Here is an 11,498-nt window from a genome sequence, read left to right on the forward strand (position 1 = left end):
TAAAAGAGTGTTCCAAATCACTATTGATCAGAGAAATGCAAATTAATACAACTCTGAGATACCATTACACACCTGTCAGATTGGCTAAGATGACAGGAAAGAATAATGATGAATGTTGGAGGGGATGTGGGAAAACTGGGACACTGATGCATTGTTGGTGGAGTTGTGAAGAATCCAACCATTCTGGAGAGCAATTTGGAACTATGCCCAAAAAGTTATCAAACTGTGCGTACCCTTTGATCTAGCAGTGCTACTACTGGGCTTATATCCCAAAGAAATACTAAAGAAGGGAAAGGGACCTGTATGTGCCAAAATGTTTGTGGCAGCCCTTTTTGTAGTGGGTAGAAACTGGAAAATGAATGGATGCCCATCAATTGTAGATTGGTTCGGCAAATTATGGTATATGAATGTTATGGAATATTATTGATCTGTAAGAAATGACCAGCAGGAAGAATATAGAGAGGCTTGGAGAGACTTACACCAACTGATCCTGAGTGAGATGAGCAGAACCAGGAGATCATTATACACTTCAACAATGATACTGTATGAGGATATATTCTGATGGAAGTGGATATCTTCAACATAGAGAAGAGATAATTCAGTTCCAGGTGATCAATGATGGACAGAATCAGCTACACCCAGAGAAGGAACACTGGGAAAGGAGTGTAAACTATTTGCAGTATTGTCTTTCTACCCAGGTTACTTTTACCTTCTGAATCCAATTCTTACCGTGCAACAAGAAACTCGGTTTTACACACATATATTGTATCTAGGATATATTGTAACACATGTAACATGTATGGGATTGCCTGTCATCTAGGGAAAGGGGTGGAGGAAAGGAGGGGAAAATTCGGAAAAGAAATGAGTACAGGGGATAATGCTGTAAAAAAAATTACCCATGCATATGTAATGTCAAAAAATTATAATTATAAAATTAATAAAAAATAAATTAAAAATAAATAAAATAAAATACATGAGATAACAAAGGAAACAAGTCATACTGAAATAGTTATCAAATCTTTTTTTTAAGTTCATGGACTCCAAATTAAGAGACTGAACAAAATTCTTAAAAAGAATATTATTCAAATATCTTATTTGTTCATCAAGGGCATAAAGAGGGCAAAGAAAAAGGGCACAATTCACATACTGCACCCATAATTTTCTCTTCCTTTTACTCACTTAAAAAAATGCTTCAATAGGACACTAAAGCATTATCTGTTTAATGCTTAAATACAATTACAAAATTACACTACACATCTATAAATTGGGAAATGTTTGAACAAATTATGGTCTATAAATAAAATGAAATAGGTCTTTATTACTTAGAATAATGAATCCTATGAAGTGATTGCATGTATTCAAATACATGCTATTCAAATTATGTAAGTAAGTAAAATATGAGGAACTGCTTCCAGTCCAATGTAAACATACAATGAGAACTGGAATAATATGATTATTTCATAGGATTTATCATAAACACAAATACGAACCTCACTGAATTATTTTGCCAGAAGCAATAAAAAAATTATGTATTCAGAGAAACCTGGGAAGGCCTGTATGAAATGATTCAGAGTTAATTAAACAAAACTAAGAGAAGAATTTACATAGTAATGGCAATAGTGTCAAGAAAAAAGAATCTTAAAAGACAGGAATTTGGTCAATGGATTGACCAATCATGATTCCATAAGACTAACCAATAAGAGAGGCATGCTATTCACCTCCTAATAGTGGGGTGATGGATTTAAGATTCGGAATGATGCATACCTTTTGGGATATCTCAAATTATGAATATGCCTTGCTTGATTAAACTTACTGGTTACAAGGATTGTGGCTTCCATTATTTTTAATTTAGAAGGGAAGAAAAAATTAATGAACAATAAAAAAAATTCTAGATACAAATTAGAATATTTGAAAATTATACTCAATTATATACAGCTTGAGTTTTTTTTTAAAGTATATCATAAATTCAACTTGCTTCTTGTAAAGCTATCCTACTTGTCTTTTTCTTTCAGAGTTTATCTCTTCTGAGCATTTAAAAGAATGCTTTTTTTCTTTTCTATTTTTGCAACACAATTTCTAACTCCCCTTCTTCCCCTCCATATCCTCAGTACTTAGCACAATGCCTGGGACATAATTACTTAATAAAATGCTTGCTGACATAAATCAAAAAATGTCTTTTTTATGTCTTCTAGTTAAAAGTTACTCAAAAGAACTGCATGACAGTTTCCACAGGTAGAATAGGAAAAAAAATCCCAGATCTAGAGTCAGGAGACCTGGATTTAAGTCTCGTTTCTGACATTTGCTAGCTGAACAACCAAGAGAAAATCACAAGGCAGCATGTTGTAGTGTTTATGACACAGGATTTGGAGCCAGGAAGACCTAATCCTGTCTCAGATACTAGTGGTGTGACTGTTCATTAGCACGTGATCACTTGGGTCAAAATTTCCTCATATCTATTGAGTTTCCTATCTGTAAAATGAGAATAATAAAATTTTTCACTGCCTCAGTATTATCTGACAAGTTATTTAATAAACTTTAAAGCACTATAAATATGAATTAAAATTTAAAGTTTTTTTTTGTTTGTTTGTTTGTTTTTGGTGAGGCAATTGAGGTGATTTGCCCACTACCACACAGCTAGTAAGTGTTAAGTGTCTGAAGCCAGATTTGAACTTAAGTTCTCCTGACTTCAAGGCCGGTGCCATCTAGTTGGCCCTAAAGTTGTCTTAAATGTCATTTCAAGTCTTTTAAGAATGTCCCTCCTTTGTAAAGATGAAACTATGCATACATTTTTAAAATAAAAAGCTTTTTAAAAAAAAAGTCTCTCTTAACAGAAGAGGGAAAAAACCCCTCTATGAACTAATTCAAAAACTTAGAGATAAAAGGACTCTCGGGGACCAAATCCAACTTCTTCATTTTACAGATGAAGAAACTAAAGCCCAGCAAAAATAAGGCGAAGTTTAGCTAACTTCATACAGCTAGTTAAGAGTGGAGGCAGAGCTAAAACCCAGATCTCCTGACTTAAGACTATAATCATACACTGAATGGAATCTGGAGGTATTTTTTTCCACTGATATTTTCCAAGTGCAACCCCATAAATTTTTTTTAAAAATCTTAACCTATACTTAGTAATAGATTAAAAACTTAAGACATTCTCATAGTTTCCTTCCTTTTTTTTTTCCTCTTTGCTCTTTGTAAATGGCATCAATCAAGGACCTTACAACTTTCATACCCAGACTCCTAAAACCCTTGAAATGTTAACAACTTTGGTAAAGCCAAGAATCCTGGATTTTGAGTCGCAATCAAAGAACTATCGATTTAGACCCTGCAATGCCCTGAAAGTACATCTAGTCCATTTCACACTGGAGGAAATTGATATGGTGGGAGAAGTATGGGGACTTGTCCAAGAGCTCGAGCTTTGAATCCTGCATCTGCTACTCCCTCAGTAACTGAGCAGAACAATTAATTACCTTCTCTGGGCCACAGCTTCTTATCTAGGAAAGGAAAAGGGGTTAAGGGTGGAAGGTTTGCACGGAGAATAGGGAACTGGAATTCAATGCCTGATACCTAGTCGGGGCTTAATAAACGCTGAGACACCAGCTGTGTGACCCTGGGGAAGTGAGTCACTGACCATCTCTGGACCTCAGTTTCCTCATCTACAAACGAAGGAGCTGGTCTCCCTGGTTTCTTCCGGCTCTCAATCCACGCTCCTAGCACGCCCCGCCAGCTCTCTCTAATTTCCCTATTAACCTTCTCAGAGTAAGACAGACATATCCTTCCCAGCGTCAACACGACTTATTGACCGTCACCTCCTCCCTGCTCCTAGCCCCAGCAGGCGCCAACAAGCCCAAGAATGCACCTCCCCTGAATCTCAGTTTCCTCATCTGCAGAATGGGACTGACGTCCACGCGTCGCCCAACCCCCGGGCTCCTCACTTTTTCAAGTCGCTGCTGAAGAGACCGAACGCTCCAGAGGGGGACGTGGCGGGGGTGGCCTCCTGGCCCAGCTCGGGCGGCTCGCCGCTGGCGAGCTGCTCATTGTAGGAGAGGCTGTTGCCGGACATAGCCTTGGCCTCGGCGCGCGCGCGCTCGTTCGTCCGCCCTCGCTCTAGCTGTTGCTCGCCCGTGGATCCGGGACTCTGCCTCACGAGCTCTCCGCTCGGGCTCTCACGTCAGACCCTGGGGACCTCGACTGCTCCCTCGCCCGAAGGAGGCTCCCGGAACAAAACTAGTTCTGGGGCCGCGACGTTCGCGCAGGCGCTTTGGGACTCGCCACGGCCGCTGGAGTCTGGAGTCCGAGCTCCGGCGCATGCTCAGTACAAACTGCCCCCGGGTCGGCTCCCCCTGGCGCTCCAGGGTCCTGTTCCCTGGAATCCCGAGTTTGCCCTAGAACCCAAAGCCTGAGGCGGGTCCGACCCAGCGCCTTGCAGGCCTTCAAGAACCCGCTCCCTCTGGTTGGGAGAGCGTGGGGAAGATTTGCTTTGGACACATTTTTTAACCGACTAGGGGCTAAGGATTCCTTTACTTGGATTGCACTGCCTAAGCAAATTGCTATTTCCTGAAATTTTCCTAACCTGTTTTTTGACATTTACCATTCCCGCAACTTATTCTGCCTGACTATTTACTTAGATTACAAGAGTTTTGTTTTTCTTTTTTTTTCTTTTCATTGAGGTGGATGGAAGAGAAAGTAAATGCTTGTTAATTGGAAAAAATCCATCGTTATTACGTTGAATCTTTATTCATGCTTTTCCTTTCCTTTGACCCATATCGCTTTATTTTTACTAACATCTGTAAGATTATTTCCTTTTCCCCTGCCATTTTTATAAATAACCCCAAACTAATGTATTTTCAAAAAGATCACGATAGAACGCACTGCAGTGCTTTCAAACCTCACTTTTGGGGGGAGGTCTTCATCCTTTAAAAAACTCCGCAAAGAAATTTCCTTAAGAATTGATTAGTGTACTGGAGACTTTCTATCACGAGTCAACCGCGTGTTCTCCGCTGTGTGCTGGAAGCATTTTGGAAAACTTACATACAAACATAATATATCTTTGTGGACATAACACATGCGTATATGAACTACATATGTGCGTTGGGAGCACACGTGTGTATATATGTACCTGTATTGCACATGTATCTATATAATGCACAATTGCTATCAGTCTTGTTGAATTACCGCCACAAATCTAACTAGCACAATTAGCCTGGGTAGGGAGGGATCAAGCTGAAAAGAAATGTATTAGTGACAGTTTCATATCCATCTCCCTCCTATTACTGATCACTAAACCATCCCAGTTGCCAGGTTACAGGTCCTTCACAGGATACAATTTCATGATGGTCCCAGAAACAGTTTGGTGAGCCATTCCACTTTAGAAACCTGATCTTCCTGGGAACACATTTATAGCTTAACGTGCAATCAGTATTCATCTTCCATCCTTACCAGTTCACGAGTTTTAAGTCAAGTTAATGTAGGGTTTTAGGTAGAATTAATTTATAACTCCTCCCTTTGCCCCTTTTCTTCCCGCCCGGCGGCAGCTAAAATAGAGAACTGGAGCTCAGTAGCTGAAACTGTCTCAAAACTTTAAGCAGCGGGATCAATCCCGCGTGAGCCTGCGGCTAGGTTAGCACAGGTCGCTTTAGAACCCGGAAGTGGCTGCTCCCGTTCTGTAGACTACTTCAAGGTACGAGATTGGCCGAACGGTCCCAGCCTCTCCCACATGACAGGAGCCAGAAGTGGAGGGCGTGTGCAAACTTATGTCAACTGGATTCTAGTTGACATAGCGTTATATTGTGGAAAAAGCACGGCCAAACTAATCAGTACTCTCGGTCCACTGCTTTAGCTGGTGGATTCCGGTGGGGAGGAAACGTTCCTTATCTAAAATACTATTCTAAAGGTAGGGAGAGGAGGATTTTCTTTCCTTTAAAAAAAAAAAAAAAAAAAGGCCAAAAGGAGTCATATTTAGGAGGCTTTACAAGTGATATGTTCAATTTATTATGCTTTAAAAGAAAAATCCATAATACCAATCAAAATTTCCTATTACAATCTCCTCTTCTGATCCATATTTTGTATAGAAATGTTCATTTTACCTGAAGTTTTAACTTCAGAATAAAAAGAAAATAAAATGAAAAAAAATGAGCCGACTACACACACACACACACACACACACACACATATATAAAATATGACTCTTGATGAAGGACTAGGAAGAACTTTGATATGAAGAGTCTCTGAAGTTCCCAGATAGGTAATTGTTCAGTTAAGCACTTAGCCATATGCTAGATAGACAATGTACTAAATTTAAAGCTTCTAGGGAGCCTAAATCTTAATGGGAACACAAAATGTAGACTCCAAAAAAAACATATGTAATATGAACAATGAGTACAAGGTAATTTTGGGAGGGGGTAAATTAGCATCTCTACGGATCAAGTAAATGATTCTTCATTCTTCCCTTGTTTACAGAGCTCTGATAGTGAAATGAGATTATCCTGATTTGAATGTAGAAAAAGTAGTTTTTGTATAAATTAGTGTTTTGTCTGAGATTCAGAATTACAGAAAACCAGAGTTGGAAAAGATAACCTTTAAGTACCAATCCATTACCAAAAGAATGTCCTCTACTACAATACATCTTATTAAGTAGCTATCCAGTCTTCGCTACTCCAGACATCAAACGTAAATTTAGTATTTTGCATCTTTTATCCATTGTTCCAACTTCTGCCCCCTGGGATTAAACCGAACAAGTCAAATCCCTCATTCCCCAAAACAACAAAGAAGATTTTCAAATGAGTATTTGAAGCTGATTTTGTTGCTGTTCAGTCATGTACAACTCTTGGTTACCCCATTTGGAGTTTTCTTGGCAGATACTAGAAAGGTTTACTCATTTTACAGATAAGGAAACTGAAGCAAACAGGGTTAAGTGACTTGCCCAGAGTAACACAGCTAGGAAGTATCTGAGATCAGATTTGAAATTAGGAAGGTGAGTGTTCTTGACTCCAAGTCTTAGCACACTATCCACTACACATGTAGCTGCCCTGAAAGTGACACTAGGTGTATTACAAGTCTTTTCTTCTCTGGGCTAAAAACCTTAAGTTCCTTCAGCTGATCCTCATATAACATGACCTCAAAATTCTGAATCATTCTAGTCACCCACCTTCTGGACACTGTCCAGTTTATCAATATCTTTCTTCTTGTCCTCAAAATACAATACTCTGGATATAGTTTGTCGAAGACTGAGGAGGCTAGGACTATCACCTTCTTATTTCTGGGTGACACATATCCCCAGTGTATCCTAAAATTGCATTTACTTTCTTAGCTGATACAGCATACTATTGATTCATCCTGAATTTGTAGTTCACTGAAACTTCTGGGTTCTTTTCTGATGAACTGCCCTCTAGTCAGGCCTCTTCCATATTGTATTTGTGAAGTTGTTTTTATGCCCTCACATACAAATTTACATTTTTCCCTTTTGAATCTCATTTTATTCACTTTGGCCCAGTGTTCTAGCTTATCAAGATCCTCTTGAATCTTAACTCCATTATCCATTTCATTATCTATCCTTCTCTACTTTGTGTTACCTGAAAATTTTATATGTATACCATTTATGCCTTTATCCAACTATTTGATAATGTCTAGTAGTGCAAAACTAAACACAGGGGCATCCTCAAGCTAACATCAAACCATTGAGTCTATTTATTTAATCCATTAATAATTCATTCTTTGGGTCCAACAATTGAACCTATTCAGTATCTTCTTAATACTTTAGACCTTTGGTGTCAAATTCAAATAGAAATGAATTCCTGCTAACAACATATTGACTTAGAAAATCACAAATTAATGTTACTTATATTATATTTTTGTTTATTTTGTTAAACGTTTTCCAATTACTTTTTAATCTGGTTCTGGCTGTATTCCAGAGTTTTGCTGGCTTCAAGTTTGATACTTCTGCTGAATAGATGTATGAAACATATTGCCCCCAGGGGCTATACAAAAACTGCCCAACCAAGTTAAAATGTAATTGAAAATGTTTTACAAAATATATTTAGAAATACAATAAAACAAAGGTAATGTTAATATGTGGTTTTCTAAGTTAATAAATAGGTGGCTCACAAGAATCCTGATGTATAGATAATGACCACATTTCTATTTGAGATTAATACTATTGCTCTAGAATGCTATCTAGAATCTACTCTAGACCATGTATTTCTGTCATTATGTCATTCTGTCACAAAAATAGATTTGAAATGCTTTGCCATTTATTTCATGCCTAAGCACGTGTTTTGTGTTGTTGGGTAGGTAGGTGGCAAAGTGGTTAAAGTGTTGGACTTGGAGTAATGAAGACTCATCTTCCCTAGTTCAAATATAACCTCAGACAGTTACTAGTTATGTGACTTATATAAATCATTTAAAAGTTTTCTCACTGTAAAATGAGTTGGTTATTGATTTCTAGATTTAAGAATGATTAAGATATGGTAGTAATACACATTAAGCTTAAAAGTGTTTCCCCCAATCATCCCCACCATGTTAAACATTTACCAGCATATATACCCAAATAAAACAATAGCAAGATTATTGCCCTCATCTACAAGAAATAAATATAGATTGTTCTGGCATGACCTCTTCTTGAGGGAGTCATGCTGGTCCTTTAGAATTGCTACTTTCTCTTCTAGATGTTCACCAACCATCCCTTTAATGTTAGATTCTATAATTTTGATGGCAATTGAAGACAAATTCACTGGTCAATAGTTTGCAGACTATACTTTCTTCCCTTCTTTGAAATTGGGTCAAAATATGTAATTTTCCAGTATTGCATTCTCCCCACCTCCAACTCATTTTCTATGATCTCTTAAATAACACTAACAATGACTGAGCAACTACTCCTTTCAATTCTTTCATCACCTAAAAATGGAGTTCATTTGAACTAGGCCATCTGAATTTAGCAAAAGCAATTAGGTTCTTGCTCCATTATTAGCTTAGAGTCACAGTCTCATAAATATTAGAACTTTAGAGGTCACCTAATCCAACTTCTTCATTTTAGTTTTGATGAAACTAAAATTCACGATCACAGAAACAATAAGTGGCAAAGCCAGAACTGAAACACAGATTGACTCCAGATTTACCATTTTCTCTACTAACTTGAGTATTCATTTGCTATAAGCCATTATTGTTCTGGCTTTTCCAACCCAAAAGCCATTCTCCTTGGCAAAGGAAATAGAAGAGAAATAAGACAATAAATGGGGCCTTCTACCATCATCATTCTATTTATCCCAAGAAATCATGCACTCCCTCCTATGATTCTCTTTTTCATGAATAGAGAAAATTTGTTTTTAAAAAAAAAACTATTTTTAAAAATTATCCTTAGTGTTCTTGACACTATCTTTTTTTTTACTTTTTTTATTATTAATAGTTTTTATTTACCAGATATTTGCATAGATAACTTTACAACATTGACAATTGCTAAACCTCTTGTTCCAATTTTTCCCCTCCTTCCCCCCCCCATGGCATGTTGACCAATACATGTTCAATATGTTAAAGTATAAATTAAATACAATATATGTATACATATCCAAAAAGTTGTTTTGCTGTACAAAAAAGAATTGGACTTTGAAATAGTATACAATTAGCCTGTGAAGGAAATCAAAAATGCAGGGACAACATTGGAGGAATTGGGAATTCTATGTAGTGGTTCATAGTCATCTCCCAGAGTTCTTTTGCTGGGTGTAGCTGGTTTAGTTCATTACTGTTCTATTGGAACTGATTTGGTTCATCTCATTGTTGAAGAGGGCCACGTCCATCAGAATTGATCATCATATAATATTGTTGTTGAAATATATAATGATCTGGTCCTGCTCATTTCACTCAGCATCAGTTCATGTAAGTCTCTCCAGGCCTTTCTAAAATCATCCTGTTGGTTATTTCTTACAGAACAATAATATTGCATGACATTCACATACCACAATTTATTCAGCCATTCTCCAATTGATGGACATCCACGTAGTTTCCAGTTTCTGGCCACTACAAAGAGGGCTGCCACAAACATTCTTTCACTTACAAGTCCCTTTCCTTTCTTTAAGATCTCTTTGGGATATAAGCCCAGTAGTAGCACTGCTGGATCAAAGGGTATGCACAGTTTGATAACTTTTTGGGCATAGTTCCAAATTGCTCTCCAGAATGGCTGGATGTATTCACAATTACACCAACAATGTATCAGTGTCCCTGTTTTCCCACATCCCCTCCAACATTCTTCATTATCTTTTCCTGTCATCTTAGCCAATCTGACAGGTGTGTAGTGGTATCTCAGAGTTGTCTTAATTTGCATTTCTCTGATCAATAATGACTTGGAGCATCTTTTCATATGACTAGAAATAGTTTTAATTTCTTCATCTTAGAATTGTCTGTTCATATTCTTTGACCATTTATCAATTGGAGAATGGTTTGATTTCTAATAAATTCTTGACACTATCCTTACAGGACCATGCCACACCTTTGTTGCCTGATCTGACTTCCAACTTCTTAACAGCTCATGTATAGAAAGAGTTTTACAAATATTTTCTAATTTTATGTTCTCAACAACCCTGAAAAGTAGGTGCTATTATGATCTCTTCATTTTAAAAGAATGAAAATTGAAACAGGCAGCTGATAGGTGAGTTGTCTAGGTCACATATCTAGTAAGTATCCACACACCTGGATTTAATCTCAGGTGTTTTTGACACCAGGCAAGCACTCTCTGCATCATGCTACCTATATGCCATTTCAGGATCTATTTAAAAATATTGCTATTTTATTAATTATTACTAATAATGGTTATTTCATTTTCATATTTATCAATAGTGTTCAGATAGAAATGGTCCTAGAACAAGTGAATATTCTGTTATTTTTATTTTATGCTTAATTTTCATTATTAGAGGGGAATAAAATAGATAGCTTTTTTATAACTAAAAAAAGGATTCAGATGTAAGTTCCACCATAAATTCATTGAAAAAACCTTTGAGAGAATTGCAGTAACAGACATTCTTCTAGGACTTCACATTTCAAACCTTTTTGTTCCATATAATTTGGAGATTGTGATAATTTGGTGTGACAATTATTATAAAAAATATTACTCATAATTTTATGGATTGGTGTTATAACTGAGGGATAATGGTTAGCAAGTCTATATGAGATGATGAGTTTAGTTCCAGGACAGTTTATTTGTTGCATTCTCAAGGATATTTTAAAAATAATTGAAATCTATATTTGTAATATAGGAAATTTATCTATTTAGTTTTAAAAACTACTGGTGTAGAATTCTTGTCACTAAGTTGTGTTTTACTAGGAATTCAGTAGGGGATAAGGTTGTGTTTGTTTGTTTGTTTGTTTTGGGTTTTTTGCATCCTCCAGTAATATGTTGCAAAGTTTCTAACTTTTTTGCATAATACATATATCAATTAGCCCAGTCTCCTTAGATGATAAGTTTTCTATCATTTCTGATGGTAAAGAATTGATCCTGAATTTTCATCATAACCCCC

The 11,498-nt window shown here is 36.9% G+C and overlaps 1 protein-coding gene across 1 annotated transcript in view; it reads right to left on the minus strand.

Annotated features, from left to right (window-relative positions):
- AP3B1 (adaptor related protein complex 3 subunit beta 1) overlaps positions 1–4,297 on the minus strand; it is a 318,879-nt gene extending 314,582 nt beyond the window's left edge. The window contains exon 1 of the mRNA XM_074282333.1: positions 3,933–4,297. Within this exon, the coding sequence (XP_074138434.1) occupies positions 3,933–4,060 (128 nt within the window). The 5' untranslated portion in view covers positions 4,061–4,297. The remainder of the gene's footprint in view (positions 1–3,932) is intronic.
- Positions 4,298–11,498: the final 7,201 nt, after the last annotated feature.

This window comes from Sminthopsis crassicaudata, chromosome 1 (assembly GCF_048593235.1).
Source record: "Sminthopsis crassicaudata isolate SCR6 chromosome 1, ASM4859323v1, whole genome shotgun sequence".
Classification (NCBI taxonomy): Eukaryota; Metazoa; Chordata; class Mammalia; order Dasyuromorphia; family Dasyuridae; genus Sminthopsis; species Sminthopsis crassicaudata.